Source organism: Oculina patagonica, chromosome 5 (genome assembly GCF_052425735.1).
Source record: "Oculina patagonica isolate OP01 chromosome 5, crgOcupat, whole genome shotgun sequence".
Taxonomy (NCBI): domain Eukaryota; kingdom Metazoa; phylum Cnidaria; class Anthozoa; order Scleractinia; family Oculinidae; genus Oculina; species Oculina patagonica.
In genome coordinates, this window is record NC_135762.1 from 26,505,747 (window position 1) to 26,529,131 (window position 23,385).

Genomic DNA, 23,385 nt, shown 5'->3' on the forward strand with positions numbered 1-23,385 from the left:
TGTTCGAGTTATCCGAGTTCGAGTTACCGGGGTTCTTCTGTAATTGCTAAAAAATGCTTGACAAAAATCCCATAAAAAAGATATATTTTCATCTATCATGCAATGGCACAAACTGTAGGGGGTTTCAGCTTATTTTGGAATAATTCTGGGGAAGCCAAAAATTTGTTATTAATAGGACGATGTTGTTTTTCACGTGGCTGTTTTGGGCGGCATAAGTTACAGAAAGCAATGCAAATTAAATTCACATCATCCTATTCGCGTCTGACTTGGCAAGCGAGACATATTCTTCGCTGTATGTACATGAACGTAGAAGGACCTCTAAGAAATTGACAGTAAGTAGCTAACAGAATAAAAGCTTGGGAAAGGAATATTTAATATATCATGCGGTATAATAACTAAGGAGCAGCCGAGTTTGTTTTCGCCAGAAGAACATTGTTAAGCAGTAGGGGCCTTTGTAGAAGTGGCAGAGATACAACCGATGACACAATAGGTTATTTGTTTCTTCACTTCTTAAACACAAGAAGTTGAAGATTTTGGGGCGGTCAGGTTTCTGTTTTCTTCTCATCCTCGGCAAGGTCGGTGATTGTACGACATCAGTAGCTAGTTATAGTGCGAGTGCTTAGAGACCAGTTTGGCCGGAGTAGAGGTTCTGTCGGTACAACTTCTTTATGTTTATTCAACAAAATGTTTAATTATTTGGTGGAATATTATGATAAGTAAGAACAGAACGGTCTGGTCTTTCGTTGAACGCTTAAAAATGATGTCTTTTCACGTGAACAAAAAGTTTAAAATAGACTAATTTGTTGGTGTCACGAATCATGATATATAAATTGAATAAAAATTGAAATTGAATTCGAAGTACTAACAAGTTTCACGCCTTTGCAAAGGATATAACTCACTTTCGGTTCTGTTGACAGCAGATTTATGAAAAAGATTAAGCGACCCTTATTTTCGTATCTGGCATCATTTTTCTATATCGCTCCTTTCAGTTCAGAGGATTACTTATTTTGAGGGGTCGCTAGCTTCTTTCGGGTCAGGTATTGTATCCAGCGCTGATATTTCATTTAAAACCGGTTTTATTTATTTATTATTCGCTTTTTAGAGCGGGTCATTAAATTCTCCGTTAGATTTGCCTTCGGAGTGTCACTTTCGAAATTTTCTTGCAGCCATGAGATTTTATCGTTACTTAATTCGGGGTGTCGCTACTTTGAAAATTTAAGGTCTTAATTTTCAGGTTATAGGAAACCGTCCAATAAACTTATGAGTCTAAATCTAGTTTTATTTTCATTCATTAAAATGAGTGCAAAAAAATTGAAAAGAAGCGAAAATTTTGGCAATTAAATTCGTCCCGTCTGTAGATAAAACTTACATGGTCTGTTCTATGCTCCCAGGTTGCAGTCGGGAAAATGCTGATAATTTTAAAATAAATTGATGTCAACACCAGCCGTTTTTTTTTCGGTGTATTTTCATTCATTTAGTATGCGTCCTTGAATGAAAGGCGTGTTTTGTTTAAACAAGCCGCCCGAGTTTTTAGTGGACAGCTCAATATCAAAGCCGGAGCCGAAAAGAAAATATTGAATTTTCATTAGCTTCAGGCAAATTGGTTTTCATAATGAAATCGACAGTCTGTCATTTCATGTCTGCATTATCATATATTTTCTACATTCTACGGCGCTGTCTGTTGTAACGGCTTTAGCCGAAAAAATGTTGTCTAAAATTACCCTCTTTTCGCTTGGCGGATCCAGGACGGCGCGGGGGCTGGGTGGGGGGCTTGGGGGTTGGGGGGATGAGGAGGAAGCAAAACATCGTCCCTTATGTATTTCAACATAAAAAGTGGCGGCCCCCTGGTCCCTTTACTGTATTCGCCAATAATTTTGAATACAAGAGGCGTTTAGCAAGGGTTACGAAGAAAGGAAAGGCAAACGAAGAATTGCTCTTGGGGTAGATAATTACCTGCTTGGAAAAGTAATATATTTTTTAGGTTAAACAACTTAGCTTTTTATTTTCCAGCATGCATGTAGACATAACAATTGTAATTTTAAAACTGTCGGTGCTTATTCAAATAAATAAGGTTGAAAAGCTGTTGTGGTGGGCAACAGCCTATAAAGTAGACTGCACACAGTCGTATCTTTTGCGGTCGCGCTCGGTCCCCGAACGACAGCAAGAGGTCTGGAGCCAATGTCAAACAGTGTGAGCGCGCGCGAGACATCGAATGTGATGAAACACTCTCTCGTGTTTATACATATATCTAAAAAAAAGACCGAGGGCCAGTGATCGCCCAGTACGGTCCTGAGCAAGCTTGGTTAATACGAGATTTATTACACGACTGGAAACTTTGTGTAGTGAGAATTGCTACCCCGGCGGAAAACAATGTGCGGCAAAACTTTTACGCGCGCTAAAGGAGTTATAATTATTTCTGTGTTTAAGGTCATTTCATTTTCAAAGCAATAAAAACTCCGAAAAAATCTTGCAAAAAAAAAAAATCTTGCAAAAAATCTTGCGCTAAATCGTGCGGGAATTAACGCGGGATCATCCGGGACAAAACCCGGTCCGATACTTGGAAAATATCGGCCCTCGCGGGACCGGAAATAAAGTAAACTGATTGGCTGATTTAGTTATTGGCCCTCGGTCCGCCTTAGTCGTGTAATAAGACTGCGTACCGTATTTACTCGAATAAGCACCGCCCCCAAATAACCGCCGCCGTCGAATAAGCACCGCATTTGGGACAAGAAAGTTAATAAGCACCGCCCCCGAAGGTAAAGGGTAAGGGTAATTTTTTTTTCGTCAAAAGCACGGGGAGTGGTTGCCCAGTCTCCCGAGTCAGAGGCTCATGATAAAAGTGTTTGAATAAGCCCCGCAGTCCTGATGCGGCGCGTATTTGATGAACTTCGTTGAACAAAAAACTCTGAAACAAACATTTCTTTTCATCAAGAGCGATGTTTTGCAGTTCAGAGTGATTTTTTTACGCTCGTTCATTAGTTTTTCTATTCAACATTCCTACAATACGTAGATCTGTGAATGTTGTGAACGATGAAACTTTGCCAGGGCAGCTAGCGCCAATTCTGTTGACGAATAATGACAATCAAAAGACGATCTTTACAATTACTGTAAAAGATAAGATTTTTGTGCCGTCCAAATTTTAAATAAGCGCCGCCCTCAAATAAAGGCCGCCCTCGAATAAGCGCTTATTCGAGTAAATACGGTACTCGTAACTCTGAAAAACACTACTTCTTAAGGCTGTTAAACGTTACCAACAAGAATGCTCTCATCTGGAAGATTGCACAGGGCAAGCAACCGATAATTTTTGAATGAAACTCTCTATTAACAATGCCTGCCTTGTCACCCGGGCAGTTATTAGAGAGATTAACCATGACGTTATACGGCAAACGACAAACTCGAGCTCGCCTTTCATTTTGATACCTTTTTTTTATCGAATTATGAAAATAATCCCCATAAAAATATGGAAAAATCTACATTCACGCAAACACAAAACTACTCATTTCCGCGGTCGAACGCTAAAACGGCAAACGGCAGAAGTTGAATTTTTGCTGTTCGCTGGAAAAAAAAAACGTCAGGCTTAATCTCTCTATTAATTATAAATTGAATGAGCCGCCTTCCCAAAGAGCTTATTTTAACTGTTAAACTACTGAGTCTGAATAGGTTTTCGCCAAAAAGTAAATTAGTTTGTTCAGGGAAGGTTAATCATGTTCAGTGATTCATCCTTTCTTCTCTGAAGAACTATAGCCGCGGGTGGTAACGGGTTAACAATTAAGGTTTCAGTCAAAGGGTCCTAATTACAACGGATTCATGACAGTTTTACACGTTAGGAGCGAATTTTTATTCTAACAATTTACTCCCACTTGACCAGAAAGAATCACATTCACAGAAATAGGCGATGTCTTATGTTTCAAGGTACTTATGATTTTAACTGATATTTCACCTGATGTTTTAAAGAGGCTTGTCAGACTTGTCACGGATTTCGTTTAACAAATTTTTGAGCGGCCAAAATTTATATTTGTGTCATTGCTATATAAGAGCACTGAAATTGTTAACAAGCGTTTTAGGCTGCGGATGGCTAGGATGAAAATGGATTGCAACTTGAAAAAATTAAGGCTAAAATTGATTTTCAAGTTGTTAATTTCCGCGCGTCTTCAAAATCGATATTTATAGCTGAAATTTGATTTCTATCCGCAAATTAAGGTTATCTTTTCCTTTAGATGTTCAGTGATAATGTTTTTCATGGGTTAAGTTGCCTACCACTAGTTTCAGAACAGTTTTGACCAAATATCTGCGAAATCCCCGTGACCGTAGCCCCTTTACACTTAACAGATGAAGGCGGATATGTATCGAAGGCTCGTCCAAGAATATTTGGGTAGCGATCGGTAAAATGGTTGCTGTTAGGGTCAGCGGGCTCGAGGGATTTTATTTGAAACTAAAAAAATTTTTGTGAATATCAAACTAACATTAGATTCCCCATTCGAAATGGTGTTCATTTGATAAAATGGGAGGGGACGGTGTTTTAACTTAAGTGCAATCTTAGAAACAAACCACGAAAACGAACAGCGAAACAGTACTGTAGCGATATTCGTTGCAATCGATCGACCTTAAAACCCGTCTGAAACAGATGAACGACCTTATTCAAAACAACTTGACCTCAGTATATATTTGGTAAAGGTAAAGTATGTGTCGAGCCAAGTGGCCCATACAGCCCGGCGAAGCTTATCCCGGTTTCTGTAAGCGACTAGGAGTATTGCTACTCCCCCCTGGATGGGATTCCAGTCCATGACAAGGTTACCCACAGCATTAAATTCACCGGTACCCATTTATACACCTGGGTGAAGAGAGGCACTGTGAGAGACAAATTTGTGTCTTGCCCAAGAACACAACGCAGCGCCCCGGCCAGGGCTCGAACACGGGCCATTCGACTCGGAGTCGAGCGCGCTAACCATTAGGCCACCGCGCCTCGCCAGTATATATTTGCACGCCGCGGCATCACAAATGAATGATTTTGGCAATTAACTTTAGATTAAAAAACCCCAAACTATGTCATTGTTAGAATCTCATCCTTGTAATATGCAGTCGTGGCTCATCGAATACTAAAGAGACAATATTTGTTTTCTAGTTTTATTTCGGTAGAACTGACTAAATTTAGTGGCGGTCAGATTAGTTTAATGAAAAAAAAAAAAAAACATGTGCATATCTTTGTCTTTATTTGTCATTTAGAACTTTAAAACTTATGACTGGAACGTTTCTTTAAAGCCTCTCTTCTCAGTAAAAATATTTCACTTGGTTAAAATATATTTAAACGCTGAAGAATACGTTCTGTATGACTATTCATTATTCTTAGTTTATGTAGAACCTTTTGAAAGCAATAGATTCTTGAAGGCCTCATTTTACCAACTACTGGTTATACCGGTATGCTAGATAAGTTGCATAACACATAAGTGCTTGGAAGATATGATATGGTATTTTCAAGCTAATTTTCACTACATTTGTAAGTAAACTTAGTCTTTATTTGTGTGTTGTTGTATGTGCTTTATGCTTTAGTTATGTTATGTATGTGCTTTTAGTTTATGGTTTATGTCTTTATTTAGCACATTTATATGGCTATTTCGGCCAGCCATGCACTCATTTTTATTTTATTTCTTTTGATTTGTTGTTGTTGTTTAATACTATCAGGGGTAGAGTATGCCATTTCAATTAATTTATTATATTGCTTTTTTCTTTGTAGAGCTCGCCAGTTCGGGTATAACGCCATTTTAAAATGAGCAATACCGGTGTAGCGTTTTCTGGAGGTGGGATTCGGTCAGCGGCGCTCTGCTCTGGAGTTCTACGACGACTGCTGCAGAAAGGGATCACCCCAGACTTCCTCAGCTGTGTGTCCGGGGGCGGTTACACAGGCACAGCATACTTAGACTGGAAGTACCGCAACGAGCAAAAAGACGATCCAAAATGGCACAAAGAATTCTTCGAGCACTGCAGAAGGGCTGGGATCTGGTGTAATTGGAAGAATCCCTTTCTAGGTTGCTTCGACACGGCCATGATTTTGAGCCTCAGTGTTTTTGTTTCGATCGTTCTTCCCTGCTTAAACTGGTTTGGTTTCGCCTTTCCAACTGCTTATATCATTGATTATTTCTTTGGTGGTTTGTTGCGAGATCCGTTCACTTGCCCGGATGTCAAAACGCACAATTTCACCTCAACTGACATCGCTCAAAATTCCGAAATTCAAGAGCTTTTTAACATGACACACCAAGTTGAATGTGTGCCCAAATTGGGCCCAGAAATGTACTTTACTTTCATGACCTTTGCCTTTCTTTTTATCTTGTTCCTCCTGTTTTTTGTCATCAAGAAAGTGGCTGGGCCATCTTTGAAACCATTTGCTCGATTTTTGTTTAACCTTTCGGGGTTTGTTTTTGCAATGGTATTTCTTCCATGGTTTATAGAGGAGTATATTGTTGTGACCCCCATGTGGCTTAACGCTTTGATACTCGTTCTCAGTATCTTCCTATGGCTCGGTATTCCCCCCTTACGTGACAAAGCCTCGCTAGCTATGATCGTCTATATTTATGCTTACGCTGTTAAGTGGAGAGTTTACAAAACAGCAGTCCTCACTGTGGAGTACAGTGACACTAGATTCAATGTGTTGATGTGGGTCTCTGGCATTTTGATCTGGATCAACCCATTCCTTTCTTTGTTTCAAAGAAATGCCCTCCACACTTACAACAGGTATAGTTGTAATCTATGTTTTTCAAACTCATTAATAATTCATCAAGTTAATACAAAGGAAATCATAACCGTGAAGGAAGTTTTGATACCCTGTCTTGTTTCGATAAATAAGATATATCAAACACTCGAGACAGTGTTTCATCGGCTATTCAAACAACTCGAATTTCGTCAAAAGCACTCCGTTGCGCTTGTTATTTTCAACTCTCTTCTCGGTGTTTGGACATCCCGATGAAACACTGCTTATTTTTGTTTGATATATTTCAAGACAATTTACGTTTCAAATAAGGGAACAATAAATCTGAAAGTGAGTTTTGACACTATCCTCTCATTACTATATCTTAGAGCTTCAGTATACAATATCAAATTGTCGTCAAAGGTTTATTGTGAAAAGTCCCATAGAATTTTTGGATGCTTTTAACAAAAAAATCTTTAAATATTTGTACAAAGGTGTAGAAAGGAATAGAAGATGAAAATAGGGGAAAAATTGATTTAAGTAAACAAATTATTGATAGATGGATAAAAAATGGTTTATAGTAGGTGTGTCCTCAAGTTGCTTAACTCTTTTGTCCTTAACTTTATTATTTACAAAATTTCGAGAACTTATGGACAGCCCTAGTATATAAAGTTTATTTGCCGGCGCCTTTTTTCTTTATCTCTATTTAAATTCCCCTCGTTAACTGTCATCTTATTGCATAAATTTCGAATAAGTTGCCTTACGTTTATCCCTATCTTTTAATGTAGATGGCGCCTTCAGAAAGCGTTTTACTCTCCCGAGAGTACTGGGGTGACAGGTTGTTCAGGAATCACGTGTCAAGACTTGTTTCCCTCGTGCACATGCTGCAAACCAGCTGAAGAGAGTATAAATCGACCCTTGACCTTAGATGACCTTGTGGGTCTTTCACCAGAATACATCTGCAACATAACAGTTCATGAATGGCGAGTAAAGCCTTCACCTAGGTAACCAAGGATATTTACTACTAATTCAACAAAAAGCTTACAATAAGCGACAAAGGTTTCAATACGCGAGGAAGGCGTGGTGTCCTAATCGTTATCTGGAAATTCTCCATCGAACAGTTTGCTCCGAGCCTTAAGTGCAGAATCACAGTTATGTTCTTGGGAAAGACACTTTACTCTTACACTGTCTCTATCTACCCAAGTGTATAAATAGGTAATGGGCAATTTGTCTGGGCAAGATAATTTTTTCATCTAAGGTTGTGCAAGAATCTTTCCCGGGCCATGGCTCGGCCGTTTTTTCTGGACAGGAATATTTTTTGGTCATTGCCCACCCCCCCCCCCCCTCAAAAAATAATGTTTCGCCCCTACACAATCGCACACAAGCGCACAATCCCGGAGGGATACTATCTATGATGGACTAATAATGGACCCCCTTCCTCCCCAGGCGCACAATTTTAAATAAACTCAACTTCCAGCACTCCAAATGGTTAACTGCCGATCGGCTCATTCTCACTTTATCCCTATCAGAGAGTCTCCGTTCGAACTTCTTACAATGTCACCATCTGGAATCGAAAGAATTGACAACGAGCTCGGCGAATTGCAGTTTAAAGACCGGCTCCATCCCTCAGATATCAAGTTGTCGGAAGCCATGGCTACCTCGGCAGCTGCAGTGTCATATCACATGGGACAATACGAAAGTACATTTGAACCACTGCAGAGCATTCAGATCATGCTTGGACTGGGGATGGGAAAAGCACGGATAGCCGAGCCTACGCAGTTTACTGGATGGTTTTCAACGGTATTCTTAATGTTATACTTAATAATTATTCCATGAGTGCGCGTTGGATATGAGAAGAGAAGAGAAGGTTATTGTTCCCTAGTTGCTATAATTTTATGCGTTAAAATTTCTTATGATAAGGCAGCTAGTTTCGAGCAAATGATGAATGACTATTTTTTTTCTTTTTTAGTGTGTCGCTTTCCTCATTCAACTTGTTCTGGTATTTCCTATCATCGGGCTTCCCATGATTCCTCTGTTGGGTGGGAGCGAGGCCTGGAACCAAAGAGCTGTGGTATTTTTTCTTGTGTTTCTCTGCGTGTTGATGCTGATCGCTGTCATGCCCACGGGCGCGGAAAATCCCGGACGTTGGCAAACGTTTGTGAGGTAATATATTATAAGTGCTTTCTGGTTAGTTTCTAGTGATTTCCAACCCAAGCTGCGTTATTTAAGAGTTATTGTGTTTACACCGTGGGTTTTTCGTTGGAATCTCGGCTGTAAAAAAGTTCTGGCCAAGATAATAAGTTTACCACAGTGTAAAACCGTTTTTGTTTAATTTTGGTGCTTTATAATTTCCCGCGCACCGCCGTTTTGGATTTTATGACGTCAGTGCGTTGCTGCTATTGTCAGGAAACAGAGGTTCTTTTTTTGTAAGTCTTTTTAGCAAAGCATTGACGTCATAAATTCCAAAATGGTGCCGAGTGGGAAATTTAAGAGCCATAATCGTTTCCTTTTATGGTTGTCATTAAATGACAATTTCTCCCTTGTCCGGTAAAATTTGTAATTAAGGCATTATTTCAAACAACTTGACGTCAACGTGCCTCAATAGCAGAAAATCCCTTAATTTAGTAAAGAGGATGTGAGGGGGCGAGGAAAAGATACAACATGAGTTACGCTTTGTAGTCATTTTGAAGAAGTTTTTCTCGTGATAGCCTTTTCTTATATATTATAATTTATTTTCAGTTGACTCAATCGTCTTGACTTTCGTCTTGTTCTTAGTTGCCCAGAAGTCGCTCTAAATTAATTCTTTGAACCTTTAAAACGTGACAAAAAACTCGCTTGTAATTAATAAGATATTACTTCTTTCTTTAGGTGGTGTATCGTCAATATATATCACGTCAGGTTTATCCGGGAACTTTTGGAAGCAGTCAACGTTGGTCCCACTCCCCCTCCAATTCTTTACATGTCAGATGGCGGCCATGTTGAAAACCTGGGCATGTTACCATTACTGAAAAAGAGGTTGAAGAAGATTGTGGTCATCGATGCAGGAGATATTGACCATGGGATTGCAGGAGATCTGATCATTGCAATGAAAAAAGCCAGAGAGAAATTGCACTGTTCGTTTACTGGAATGAACGGTCGAGATGTGTACGAAGATCTCCGAACAAATGTCATCGACAGGCCAGCGAACAAGCAGCCGAGAAGTTATCGATTCAAAGTCGAGTACTACGATTACACTGACGACGGCGAGGAACAGAAGGTCGGGGAAGGAGAAGTGCTTTACATTCTCCCACGCCACCCTGAACACGGCCTGTCAGGGGAGAGAAAGAGCTGGGGCGAGTTAACCGGTGACGTCAAGATTGATGTCGAGGCTGACCTATGGGGGAGTGGGCCTGAAGTGGAAGCAGAAGAAGTGGAGCGTTTGACTTGTTGCTGCTGTGAGTGCTGCCATTGTTCTCCGCTGCAGTTTTTATCAGGATCCCTTTGTGGCGCGTTCCCTTATCATTCTACTGCCAATCAATTTTTCACGCCATCCATGTTTACCGCCTATCATCGGGAAGGCTACCGCGCCTGCTTGGAGGCCCGCGCTGTTGAGTTTCTTTTGGGATCTGAGAAGAATGAATGAATGAACAAGACTTTATTAGAGTGACACAAAAGTTCTGAATAAATAATTAAACAAACAATAACCTCTATTTGGTGTGAAAACAAGGGCTTTCCACGAGTTGCTCGAAATTATTTAAAAATTTGGTCGAAATTTCTAAAAAAGGTGCTTGAAAGTTGCTCCAAAAATCTAAAATGCTGCTTTTTATCAAAATTCGTTTTCCAAGTATATGATAATTTTCCTAGCTTGAAAGTAAGATTTCTAAGTTATTTTATGCAATTTCACTGCAACAGAAGTATCTAAATAACATTTTAAGGCTAAAATTGGTTCAATTACAAGGATTTCTTTCACTGAGAAAAATCGTGAAGACATCGATGACGTCATGTTTGCTGACTAACTTTGTTATGTTTTAATGGGAATGTGTCGAAAGTTGAAACGTCTTCGGATGTTCTACGAAAATCTTTCGAAACGTTCGTATGACATTCGAACAACACTTGGACAATCTTCGGAGATCTTCGGTCTTGAAATTAAATTGCTCAAAATGCAACAAATTGCTCGAAAGGAAAAAAGTTGCTTAAAGGAGAAAAAGTTGCTCAAAATATGAAAAGTTCCCAAAAAGTTGGGAAGCAACTTGTGGAAAGCCCTAGTGAAAACTATTATCGCTAAATGATATATAGCTATGTCTATGATCTACAAGGTACAAATATGCATGTATATTTTTGAAGGCAAATGGAGGCTATTGTTTTTATTTTCCTGATTTTTGAACCGCCAAAATTTATTTTTGTGTCGCAGGAAACCTAAAAATAATAGTCCATTTTTATTGAAAATTGCTATATTTGAGCACTGAAACTGTTAATGAGCATCTTTTGCCGTGGATGGCTCGGATGGAAACGGATTGCAATTTAAAAAAGTGAGGCAAACTTTTTCAAGTTGTTTCTGCGCGTCTTAGAAATATCGATATTTATAGCTGTAGCTTGATTACTATCCGCAAGTTAAGGATATATCTTCCTTCAGATGTTCAAAGATAATGTTTTTTATGGGTTAAGTTGTCTACCACTTATTGCAAAACTGTTTAGACCAAAAATCTGCGAAATGCCCTTGACTTAGCTCCTTAAAGTTTGGTTGCGGAAACAATCAGTTTGCAATCATTTACTTGTAAGTGATCTAATATAGAATACGAGGAGAACTTAAAGAAAAAAATATTTAAATCCTAATATTCTTTCAGTTGCTTGGGATAGACGGACCACTTGTTCGTCAGTGAAAACTGTTTTGTACGTACCATCCTCCGTAAAAATAGTTGTCTTAGTTATCTCTTAGCCTATTATCTTATGGCGAAAAATAGACGGCTAGAGAAATATATTTATTTTTTAAAGATTTAGTCCAAATGGTTGTAACAGATATAATCTTTCAAGTGCCTATGAAATGAATTTGCTTGCGTGTTTTTAAACAGTTTTTTTACATCCAAAGACCAAAAATAATACCGATTTTCAGAAAAAAAGGAAAATCAGCTTTTTAACACTCAAAAATGCGCCAATTGAGTTTAAAAGTGGCTCCGAGTTTTTGGGGAGAATGGGGCAAATTAGGAGCTGATGACGTAGAAGGGGTGACCCAATTATCTTGTTTACGTGAAAACAGCCTAGAAATTTCTTGTAAGGTGGCCATTTTTGCTATCGTCTTTTGCCTTACACTAAAATATGGTCGACAGCGCGGGAATGTTTTTCTTTTCTCGGCGTCATGCTTCGGATCAATCTGATCAGAACATTTTGGAAACCTATTTACGTCACTAGGTTGTGATCGCTTTGGCCATGCTCCAGATGAATTCACTTTTTAGCGTGACGAACCATACTTCGGGGCTATAAAAAGCTTTTTCTAAAAAAACTTAAAACATTTAATTTTCACGTCAACCGTAGTAGTAGTAGTAGTAGTAAAACCTTTGATCGTGCGGGTGTGAGCAGTTTTGAAAGAACTGTTTTTGGTGACTTCTCAGTATATATCAAAAACAATTCATTTCATGGACACTTTAAGCTTTTTTGATAAAAGCAAGAAAGATTAATTAATTAATCTCGAGTTATCCCTATCTTCGTAAGATCCAGAGTTATTGTATACTTAGATCCTTGATAGCTTTAGTATTTGTTACAAAACAGGGTAATTTAAAGCATGGGAATTGCTTGTAATTGCAGATGTTTTTCACTTTTAGAAGTGAGGAAATGTCTAAGTGGTTAATTTGACGGATACTTACTACAGAAAGGTGTAACGTGATTTCAGAAAGGTGTAACGTACATGTCTGCAGTTGTATCAATGAACTAAATGAAAGCTTACGGTTATAAACTTTAAGGTTTTTTTATTTATTCTCTGGGAAAATTGCCTTAGGTGTTGGAGAGTTACTACTAAAGAGTTATTGTCAGCTGATAGGTTTCTATAATCCTGAACCAATGGGATCCAAGATGAACAGTAATAAACGCAAGCCAATTAAAGTGAGTTCATCTGAGGTTCAATAGTCCTTCCTTGTCGCTGGGTACAGTATAATATGTGAACTTCTAGTTTTCTTCCGGAAAGTAGTAAATTTCTCCGTTGGTGATCAGTGTGCCACAACGACGACATATTTACTTTCAATGAGGTTATTATATTCCGCGCTTCGATCTCACTAAGACGCTAACCTTTACGTAGCCCAACCTACGGCTACACAAGGACTATCATGTCACGCCTAGGTTATCAGATCATGCATCCCTTCGACTGGTAATATGATCAATACATTTCAGAAACCAGAACTATTCTTTAGTTTTGGGGCATAGTAAAACACTCGATGACTTATTTAATGGGGAAAGAAACGTAAATTTCGATTCCCCTTGACCGCGAACATTGAACACTGACGTTCCAACAAAAACCAACTGTTGTTACAAGTTCGGTTGAAATGGCGTTTTTCATTATACCAATTCAAGTGTTTTACTTGAAAAAAAAAGAAAGAAAAAAAGGAGCACCCGTAAAATTTGAAACTACATCCGGGACCCTAGTGGCGTAATTTCGATGTCAGTCACAACGAAAGATATCGATGGCGTCATTTCCCGCGTTTGTGCGGTTGTTTCTTTAAACTTTTACTCAATTCGTTTTTTTGTACACACAATAAAATGGAAATTACACGGCGGCGTGAAGACATAAGTGATTGTTCTCGTGTCAAGACAATATTGTACTCATTCGCTTGCGCTCATTCGAAAAATATCTTCATATACCGAAAAATTCCGGTTCTAAGGCCCCCCTCACTGTTTATTTGCCCCCCCCCCCGGTTACAGGCCCATCAACCTCGAAACAAAAAATACATCCGGTTATAAGCCTCCTCGGGCGAGAACACAGTTCTGAACTACACTTTCCACAGCGTCTCTATTTTTTAACGCAATAAAAGCGAGAGAATCTGCGAGCGAAGCGAGCGTGAGCGCGAAGCACGGGGGAGGGGGTGGGAGCGAGCAGGAGCGGGAGCGAGCGAAGCTAACCGCCCGCCACCCCCTCGCGGCTCCCATTTTGCGCTGGCGTCCGGTTCCCTCGCCGTTCTTTCCCTGCACTTATCGATCGAAAAAATACGATAAAATAGAGGGCTGTGAATAGTCTAGTTCCCCCCGGATCAAAGCCCTCTCGTTTTTAAAAAAGCCCACCAAAAAACCTTTACGAAATTGTATAAGCCCAGGGCTTATAACCCGGATTCTACGGTATTCGCGTCACGGTGTAATATCCTCCATACTTGTGACACTAGGCAATGGGGACTATTATATATGTACTCTATTTAGACAGGAATGACATCCTCACAGGTTAACTTTCAACATTTTGTCAAATTGTTCTATAACATACGGTAGCCACTTATACACCTGGCTGGGTGATGGATTGATGGAAGGAATGCGAATCACGAACCACAATAAATGGAGGTTTAATGCCAATCAGATTATGTAGCTTCTATAATAAATTTTAATTTTTAGTTCAAGTTAATTCCATTAAATTCTTGGTGTAAATGAACATCTACACCGTCAAGCTTTTGGCCATATAGTAATAATTAGCCATCATGTTTAAAATCGGTCAAAAAAAAAATGCAGGTTCCATGCAACGTGATATGCAAGGTGTCCAATATTATGTAGGAACGGTCGAACTGGACTTAGACAGTCGACACTCCTAGACTTTCTCATGGTTATATTGAATATATGATCATTGCAGTATTATTCTCATGCAATTTTTTTAAACGACTTATAACTGACTAATCGACAGCTTGAATTGAACACTTCCTTAAATTAAGTGCTTCTTATCCCTCTGTTATGCCCCTTACGAACCTCGACTAGTATTAAACTACTAGCGGACACGACATCAGTTCTCCATTCGATAAAATGGTTGAATAACCGGTATTAGTAGAAACTCAGCTGTGCTCTATTGGAAATCCGCGAATCTAATTGGTTCTCCCTCTGTTTTCTATTCGCCGATAGAAAACAGTCGCGCGCGCGCGTAGCTCTTTAAGCGGTAAATTTTCTTGATTTTTGTCTTCGAAGTGTACAATATTGTAGATTTTGGACTGCCATCATTAAGAGATTCTACTAAAACAATTAGACTACTCGCCCTCGTTTTCTATGAGCAATAGTCAACTCGGCTGCGCCTCGTTGACTATTTGCTCATAGAAAACTCGGGCTCGTAGTCTAATTGTTAAATAGCAGAAATAAGCTACTTATTCGTCAATTGTTGAATAAGCAGTGGCTGCAGATGCACATCTTTGATCTTCAGCGAGGAATTCAGCGGCGTTTGCCTCCATACATGCGCGATAACCTTCTCTGTGGTATGCTGTAAACATGGTTGGCGTGAAGAACTGATTTCCAGTTGAATGCTGTGGAAATGCTCCGCACATCCACTCCGACAAGCCGCGGCACTTGTTTCCATGGCAACCTTCACAGCAACAGAACGTCAAGCGATCAACCTCGTCTGCCGTTAACTGAGGACTAGCTCCCCAGAGGCCCGCCTCAAGATCAACATCAATGTCACGCAACACCTCGCCCCATGGCTCGTAAGTCTTCTTTTGCACGGTCTTGTCAGGGTGCCTGGGAGCGATGAAAAGTATATCACCCTCGCCGACCTTAGTTTTGCCATAGCCACTGGGATCTTTGTCATAGTAGTGAACTTTGAACCTGAGAGAAATGGTGTCTATCAGTGTTTAGATTAGCTCACCTAAAGCAACCAATTTCTTTAAACCTAACGTTGATTCACGCTTCTTCTTTGTTCTGGAAAGGAGTGTACAGATATCAATCTCTATTTTTGTCTAGAACAGGCTTTAGTTTGGCGTAGGAGACAGGTTTACAACTGTCAAGAAATGTGGCAACTGATTTTGATTAAATATGACTGAGTACATAAAAGAAGCAACAACCTAGTAAACGCATATCAAATGAAACCAAATTTAGTCTACCTTTTGTGATCTGATTTCTAGAGTTGAGCGGCCCAGGTGGGTAAAACTATAATCCTGGAAAACTGACATTAAAAATTAAGATTACCCCTCCTCCCATTTCAAAGATGGACAAAAGTGATGTGTTCTGGTTTAAGCGTGAATTCGTCATTGGCATTTTTCTTTGTATTGCGTCTGAGATTGTAGGATTGTAGTCCTTTAGTAGCTTTGTAGGATTATGGTACGAAACGTCAGGGTCCCCAGAAATACAGAGTTTTTGATAAAAGTTTCATTTCAAACCTGTAACTTGATGGTTGCGATCCGGGGGGTCTCTCAACAAAGTTGTCTCGAATATCCTCAGCAATATCTCGTCCGTCCATTGCTGAAAATGAACAGCCTAACTTTTTCCTGGCCATGTCTAGACCCGCCAGTAACGTTGCTCCGTAGTCCTCGTCAGAAATTGTCCGACCGCCGTTAACAGAGACAATCTTTTTTAGCCTTAGCTTGAGTAGAGGTAGAATACCAAGATTCTCAATATGGCCGCCATCACTCAGGCGCAGCACCGGCGGGGGATTGGGACCTTGGTTAGTCATGCCGATGGTTTTACGAACAAAACTGACGTAGGCGATGTTGATCGAAAACCACCTGCAGTGAAATAAAGTCTAGTAAAATGTTGTAATGTTATGAACAAAACCAGAATGTCCGAAAACGGAAAGATGTACCATATCTGTACCATAGAAACTTGATTTTAGGTTGCATTGGTTATAGGTCGTTATAAACCCCTTTACCCACAACCCGTTTCTTAAAGTATTCTTATCAGCTCACGTCTAAAAGGTTAAGTCTGCTTTCGAGCCTAGTGGCCCATCAAAAATCCCGGTTTCAGTCGCATTGCATGAAGCAACTAGGAATATTTATTCTCCCCCCTGGATGGGATGCTAACCCATCGCAGGGTAGGCCCCCCTGCCAGCATTAAATTCGCAGGTACCCTTTCATTCATTCTGTGTGAAGAGAGGCACTTTGAGCGTAGTGTCTTGCCCAAGACCACAACGCAATAAACCCCGGCCAGGCTTGAACCCGGACCCTTGATCCTATAAGCTCCTCAAAACGCAAAGTTTAAACCAGGACTTATAACATACTTTTACAATGTGAGTACATTAGATTATGTTTTTTCTATAGTAAGAAGTCCGCCTAAGTTTTCTCATTCCCAGATCTCTTGTGGACGAAGCCGTCCATAAAAGATCTAGGAACGACATTACCGGTAAAGGAACTGATGCCACAGTTACGATAATTATTAAAGGATTTTTGTGTTCCAGTGCCTTTATATCTTACACTTTTAACCTAGAGTATTTACATTCTTTATCCTAGAATCGTGTTACTTAGAAAATTACAGCGGCTTTCAGTGCTTCATCCATCTTTGGACATCGTCTTACGACGTGTTGTTTGAAATGAGCCACTCAAAACCGATGCATACCGTTGTTGTTCTCATGCAAATGAACCCACAAGCTCAGAAGGTCATGCTTGTGGGCTGTGATCGGTGGATTTCGATCCATCTTGTTTGTTTAGCACGTCGAAAGATGGATGTCAATAGAAAGCAGCCATGCAGGTAACATTGAAAGCGGGTGTAAACAGAAGCTGGGTGTACCTGGCAATTCTCTCGAGTCTTCCAGGATTTTTGCTGCCAGTTGGTACAAGAGCGGTCAGCGTCAACAGCATCAGTATACCAAAGAAGCTCAAGATACCAATAGCTAAGTACAGTCGACTGCGAGTTTGCCAGTGGATGATAAGAAATACCACCAACGGAAGTATGCGTATCACCTCTACAAGTATAGCTAACGTCTGGAAGGAAGAAAAGGAAGTAAAAAGACTCAATTACCAATACAAAGGAAGCAGTTAGGAAACTGATAACTCACGATAAACTAATCAATTCATAATAAATTTATTATTGACAGCCTTCTTTCCGGCTATCATATCAACGCAATAACAGGCTAACGTTGCCTCAAAACGGGCCAAATATCACTAAAAGGTGTTGAAGCGTTCACCAATCTCAAATGGCCATTTTTCAGAACAAGGCTAAGGTGGAGCCATGTGGGGCCCAAGTCTCTCGCCGTCAACAATTGAGTTTTTAGTTTTCAGGCCACTAGAACTGAGTTCATTGAAGATGACGTGGAGACTGGTTGAAACATCAACACATTTTGAGAAATATTTTGGGTGTGTTAAATGTTTGAATCATTTATTTTTACCTGAATACAACAGGTTCTCTTCCCTTCATGCCTCTCGTCTGCAACGACCGCCGTTCCCATGGCAACTCCAAGCATGACCTTCAAATCTCTGAAGGACGCGTCGTCACTTTCCCTCGCTCCCATGTGATGGTCGACGGCAGCAGCTGACGTTGCCATGGCATCGGACAGATATATATCCGTCGGCATCAACTTGCCATCGAACTCGGGCTCGTCAGAAGGTCGGTCAATTCGTTCAATGCCATTGGGTGACATTATTAACAGTTCGTAATCAGGTTCTTTCAGAGAGCTGGTTCGACGCCACTTGTTGATCGTTACGCCGCTTATGTAGATTGGCTTGACGTCATCAAGGTCTTCCAAGGTCAGGGCCTGGCTAAGGTTGATTCCCTTTAACTTGTTTGGTCGACATGTTGGGCATCGAAGGAAGAGGTCCCGCCACGAGATTCCGGCACAACCACCCCAACCAGTGCTGGCTCGTGTGTACAATGCCCTTTGAATACGCCATCTGTAGATAAAGTCAATCGGAGTTTGTTAGATATATATGGTCCGAAGCGATATAGATACAGCTATTTGAAGGTAATAGACGGCACGCAATGCATGCAGAAGCGATGAATGAATGAATGATGAACGAATGAATGAAATACGCGATGACGTTTCACAAGGGGGTATTAAATAATTTTCAAGAAATTTGTCATAAAAGTAACGGAAATAAAAGCAGTGACCACTTCTGAGCTGTGTTGAATGATAGTTAAAAAAAAATGCGTTTTCTTGTAGTGTGACATCTGATATACGATATGCGATAGAAAAAGGTCAAACAATCTTGTAATTCATACCGGTCATTTGTATAAGAAGAAAGTAGAAATTTCTGGTTTCAAAATCTAATACAATTCATCAAATATAATCTATCTCTTTCGTACGTTTATACTTCGAAATCTAACTGCCCGGAAGTATTTTGCTTTGCGTTATGCGCGGTGCTTTGTTTCTATTCGGTTACATTGATCAGTCGATCGTGCAAAAAAGACGTCTGGATAGATCGGGTCCACTCGCATGATAATTTAAAAAGTGTTTACGAGGTAGCTCTATGAACACAAAGTGACACATTTGTAATTAACATTTGCGAAAATTGTGGGTGACTATTGGGGCCTATATAATTGGCCACAAAATAGACCTTAATAGATTAGGGGCATAAACCAAGCAAGCGGCACATTCCCAGCAAAAGCAGACCCTTGTCCCTTGTATCCCTTCCCTGGGGTTAGAAAGCATAAACCAATCAAAATTACCTGTTGTACACGTGACCTATGCGCTGTTGTATCGTCCCTATAATGGGAGCACTCCACAGCAAAACGGTAGAAATCGCCAACAGTTTGTTAAAAGTCTCCTGTTCATATTCCCAATTGAACACTCTGCCGTTATATACCCGCCAGTAAATCACAAACGAGTACACATAGATCACTAGGACCAAGGTGGCGTTTCTGCGCATGAGTGGGAACGCGAACCAAAGTAGGAAAGTGGGTAAAATAATAAGGATCTTCATCCAGTTTGGAATTAAATCAAGAAATTCCTCAATAAACCACGGAATGAACACCAGACCAAAGAAAACAAAACACGACGTGGAAAGGAAAGTGAAGAAGCCTTTTCCTTTCCGCAGTAAACTTCTTAATAAGCTGGAGATAATAGCGATAGCAACAGGAATCGCGAACAGAGCAAATTGCTGATTGACGACAGAAGATGTGTAACGTTCCAGCTCACATTCCCTAAGACTTATCTTTGGATTGTCCTTCGCAAGCTTTTTGCACGGCTTGCGACCACCTTTGAGGATTCTACCAAACAGGAAATCGATCACAAAGGCTAGTGGGCATGCGTAGGACGACCAAAGGAGTATGGGAATGACTAAGGCGACGAAGAAAGTCATGGTGAACAAAATGATGGAATCCAGGATTCCTTGACACGGCTTCTGCCAGTTACAAAAGATGCCGCTTCTGCTGCGCATGTGCTCAAAGAAGCGCTCATGCCATTCTGGGTCGTCTTTCTTTCCGTGCCTGTATTTCCAGTCCAGGTAGGCTGTGCCTGCGTAACCGCCCCCTGACACGCAGCTCAGGTAGTCTATGTTGGCTTTCTTCTGCAGCAGTCTGCGCAGAACTCCTGAGCATAAGGAAGCTGACCGGATTCCGCCACCAGAGAACGCCAGGCCAACCCTTGCCATGACGAAAATAGCACTTTTTCCTCGTGTTTCTGTAAAACAAGAGGGAAATAGAGTTGCATTGACCAGTTGTGTATTTTACCCAGAAATAAAAACAGACACCACAATGCGCACAAATTTTCGAAAATTTAAAGTGGCTCTAAAACCGCTCCAGAGAAATTTTTTTAACTTTGCAAAAAGTTGTTTTTTAACATGCTGATCATTATTCAATAATAAAAAATGGGGGTCACCGGACTTGTTTTTGAGTTATAAGCACTTAAAGCTAAAATTATTGTGTTTTTAACTGCTTATATCGTTGCTATGGTAACAAGTGACGTCAAGGAAATTATCACAATTTGTTTGCCAATGACTGGGCATTTGTTTGATACCATTTTTGTAGAATAACTGATAAATATTTGTAGCACTGACCCATCAAAGTATATAAGAGCTAGAAAGTACTGAAAACTGTTTTGAGCCTCCTTAAATGTCACCAATCAAATAAATACTCAGTTGTAAATGTGCGCCGCGGCTACTCATGTGGAACAGCGGTCTTACTTACTGACCTACTGCTACTTCATGTACCATACTTAGCATGAAACGTGGAAGCATGAGTTTTCTGCTAAAAACCTAATAAATCTCGTAAAAAAGCGGAAAAAGGCAAACAAGGAAAAATATCAGGAAAAACCGCAATTTTCCGGTCACTGCTTTCGGTCAATGTTATAACAAACGAAAATAAACACAAAAATATGCAAATAAGATGGCACAATGCACTCAAAACACGCCGCATTTTTTCACGTAAAATTCAGGGTTATGTAATGCAATAAAGAAAACAATCACCTCTCTTTGGCTGTATTCGCTTTTGTTCTGTTACTTAAGGCCTACAATAAAAATGCTTTGTTATCAAGGGAAACACCGATATCATTCAGATATTTCAAAGTTTTATATCGTATCGGCATTCTCGACCGAAGAGAAAGGTGAACATTTGAAAATTGTTAGAGTAGCGCTTAACCCCCCTATACTATCTCACCTCTCGCCTTCATCACAGCTTCTGTTCAGTGTTAAAACGAACTTCGGAATGTAGAAACTGATAAATAAAATTTACGTTTTCAGTGGAGCGTGAGGCGGATATTGTATACAGCTTTCGACTGAAAAAGTTCTCGCATTCCGAACAACCTTGTAGTTAAAGTTATTATTTTCAGATTCTTACACTGCATCTGGGCATGCTGTTTACTCTACCTGAAATGCAGTCCTCTACCAAGAAGGTTCAGCGGCAAACTACAGTTCGCGTCCTCGGCTTGTCGGATTCGCGTCAGTGAGCTTTGAGAAACAACTTGTTCGCGTCAAATTTTACAGTCGACTGAGGCCACTAAGCCTATTTGAATTCAACATTCTTTAACACACATCGACATTATGCGACAACAAACACAAATATGACAAAATAAACAAACGATCACGGCATTGTGAGAGCTATGTAATACAGTGGATAAAAAAAGCGCCTTGTACTAATTATACACCACCATAATTTAGGGCGAAATATTGGGCTGAAGTTAAATAATTTTTGTCACACTTACTTGAATGTTCTTTGTTTCTCTTCAGTAGTTTAGAGTTGTAAATAGCAGTTCTATCAACTCAAGGGCTGCGGGATGTTTTCAAAGTCAAAGAGGTCAACACACAAACAGTTGCTCGTTAACAAATTTAACCAAAACAGAGCATAACTTTAAACACTATTTCGCCTCCTACGCGGACGCTCTTGTGGAATCGTCACGCAATATTTCTTGACATACGTATGCGTCACTACAGGGTCTCAGTGCTAAAGCCTGCCGGGTCAGAGAATTTAGCAAACACCATGGTAACACATGTCTATCTAAGACGACCGGAAAACTTCGGTTTCGCGTTGAAATGCAATAGTAGCCGGATTACTTAGGAATGAGGTCCAGTACTCGCACAAATCACGACAACATCTAAATTAAATTCTCTCGAGCTAAAAAGAGCCGAGTTTAGCTTAGGTTTATCAGAATTTTACGGCTCTGGTGCAATGTGGAGGTTCACAGAATCTACGGACTTAACTGAGGTAAAATCTTACTTTATGAAAATAGAAAGGGATATGAAGTTTTTTTTAAAAAGAAAAACAATATCTGATCAAAATAATAAATAGTTATGGAGGACCCTCGCTGATAAGCATGATGATTTAATATAATAGCATTTTAAATAGACTGTTCACAGTCTCTCTATTTGTCAACACAAAAGAGCGTGAAAGAGACAGCTAGATTAAAGCACGAAGGGAGGGGGACGGGGGATGTTGAGCAGAGGCGAGCGAAGTGTTAGAGGCAGCCAGTTGATATATAAACATAAGATATCATACCTCCACAAAGTTGTCTCGAATATCTTCAACAATATATCGTCCATTTATGGCTTAAAATGAACAACTCAACTTGTTGCTGGCCAGGTCCAAAGCGCTCAGAAGAGACTCTTAAAAGTTTTGGTCTGATATTGTGCGACCACCGTCTCTGTCGTCCACGGCTCGTAGATCTACAACACTTTGACATGTTATGACGCAGTGTATCATCAATAAGAGGACAGACACAAAAAAACGGACGTCAATTTGTTAAAGGAGAAGTTCACTCCAGAATGGCCATTTATTTTCTTTACGCCAATAAAAATTTTACACAAAGATATGTTATTCACCAAAATTTCAGCCTCCAACGTTGACTATAACCCTAAAAAATCTTTCCCAAAACTCGACAACTGAACGCCGCCATCTTGGAGCTGGTAATGTATGCGTGACGTCAAAGAGCTCTCTATTGCTTGGAGCTCTGTTTGAGCAGAATGGAGCTGCACAAACAGGAATTTTTACAAACAAAAGCCACTACAAAGAAACAAGGAGTTTCGTGTGTTTAAATTTCCTTGCCAAACTTTAGGCTGAGCTCTTTGACGTCAAGCATACATTACCAGCTCCAAGATGGCGGCGTTCAGTTGTCGAGTTTTGGGAAGGATTTCGTAAGGTTATAGCGCACGTTGGAGGCTGAAATTGTTGTGAATAACATATCTTTGTATAAACTTTTCATTGGCGTAAAGAAAATAAATGGCCACTCTGGAGTGAACTTCTCCTTTAACAATACAAACTTTATTGACATCTCCCTGAAGAGGGCTTTTAAGTGACAATATGATAAATTGTTATAAAAATGCTAAGAAATGTCGTTAGATTACAAGGAAAATACAATAACAGATAAAATAAATAAGAACCATGAATAAAAATGACAATAAAAGTTGCGATAAAATATAAATATTTTAATG

General features: G+C 39.9%; 2 protein-coding genes across 7 annotated transcripts; one reads left to right on the plus strand and one right to left on the minus strand.

The window, feature by feature from the left end:
- Positions 1–219: 219 nt before the first annotated feature.
- LOC144654825 (uncharacterized) lies at positions 220–10,390 on the plus strand. The gene is made up of 6 exons (XM_078515045.1): positions 220–332; positions 5,732–6,726; positions 7,468–7,683; positions 8,209–8,479; positions 8,649–8,842; positions 9,548–10,390. Exons 2-6 carry the CDS (start codon positions 5,765–5,767, stop codon positions 10,299–10,301), a joined length of 2,397 nt encoding a protein of 798 aa, XP_078371171.1. The 5' UTR covers positions 220–332; positions 5,732–5,764; the 3' UTR covers positions 10,302–10,390.
- A 3,784-nt stretch (positions 10,391–14,174) lies between these two features.
- Positions 14,175–22,529, minus strand: LOC144653544 (uncharacterized). 6 transcript variants are annotated; one of them, XM_078513570.1, is made up of 7 exons: positions 21,663–21,837; positions 21,328–21,408; positions 19,193–20,144; positions 17,916–18,417; positions 17,318–17,511; positions 15,976–16,320; positions 14,175–15,424 (listed from the first exon to the last, which is right to left on the minus strand). In XM_078513570.1, the coding sequence occupies exons 3-7, from the start codon at positions 20,113–20,115 to the stop codon at positions 14,971–14,973; spliced, it is 2,418 nt and encodes an 805-aa protein (XP_078369696.1). In that variant the 5' UTR covers positions 20,116–20,144; positions 21,328–21,408; positions 21,663–21,837; the 3' UTR covers positions 14,175–14,970. The 6 variants fall into 6 exon arrangements, with proteins under 6 accessions (XP_078369696.1, XP_078369698.1, XP_078369699.1 ...); XM_078513572.1 differs by having other exon boundaries at positions 21,323–21,408; XM_078513573.1 differs by lacking the exons at positions 21,328–21,408; positions 21,663–21,837 and adding an exon at positions 22,454–22,529.
- Between the last annotated feature and the right edge of the window lie 856 nt (positions 22,530–23,385).

Excerpts from the sequence above, each read along its gene's own strand:
- LOC144653544 (XM_078513568.1), bottom strand. Across the intron at positions 18,418-19,192 it reads ATAGGTCACGTGTACAACAG|ATGGCGTATTCAAAGGGCAT; the intron begins GTAATTTTGATT and ends CTTTATCTACAG. Across the intron at positions 17,512-17,915 it reads AGAGAACCTGTTGTATTCAG|ACGTTAGCTATACTTGTAGA; the intron begins GTAAAAATAAAT and ends TCTTCCTTCCAG.
- LOC144654825 (XM_078515045.1), top strand. The coding sequence starts at position 5,765 with ATGAGCAATACCGGTGTAGCGTTTTCTGGAGGTGGGATTCGGTCAGCG. Across the intron at positions 6,727-7,467 it reads GCCCTCCACACTTACAACAG|ATGGCGCCTTCAGAAAGCGT; the intron begins GTATAGTTGTAA and ends CTTTTAATGTAG. Across the intron at positions 8,480-8,648 it reads TTACTGGATGGTTTTCAACG|TGTGTCGCTTTCCTCATTCA; the intron begins GTATTCTTAATG and ends TTTCTTTTTTAG.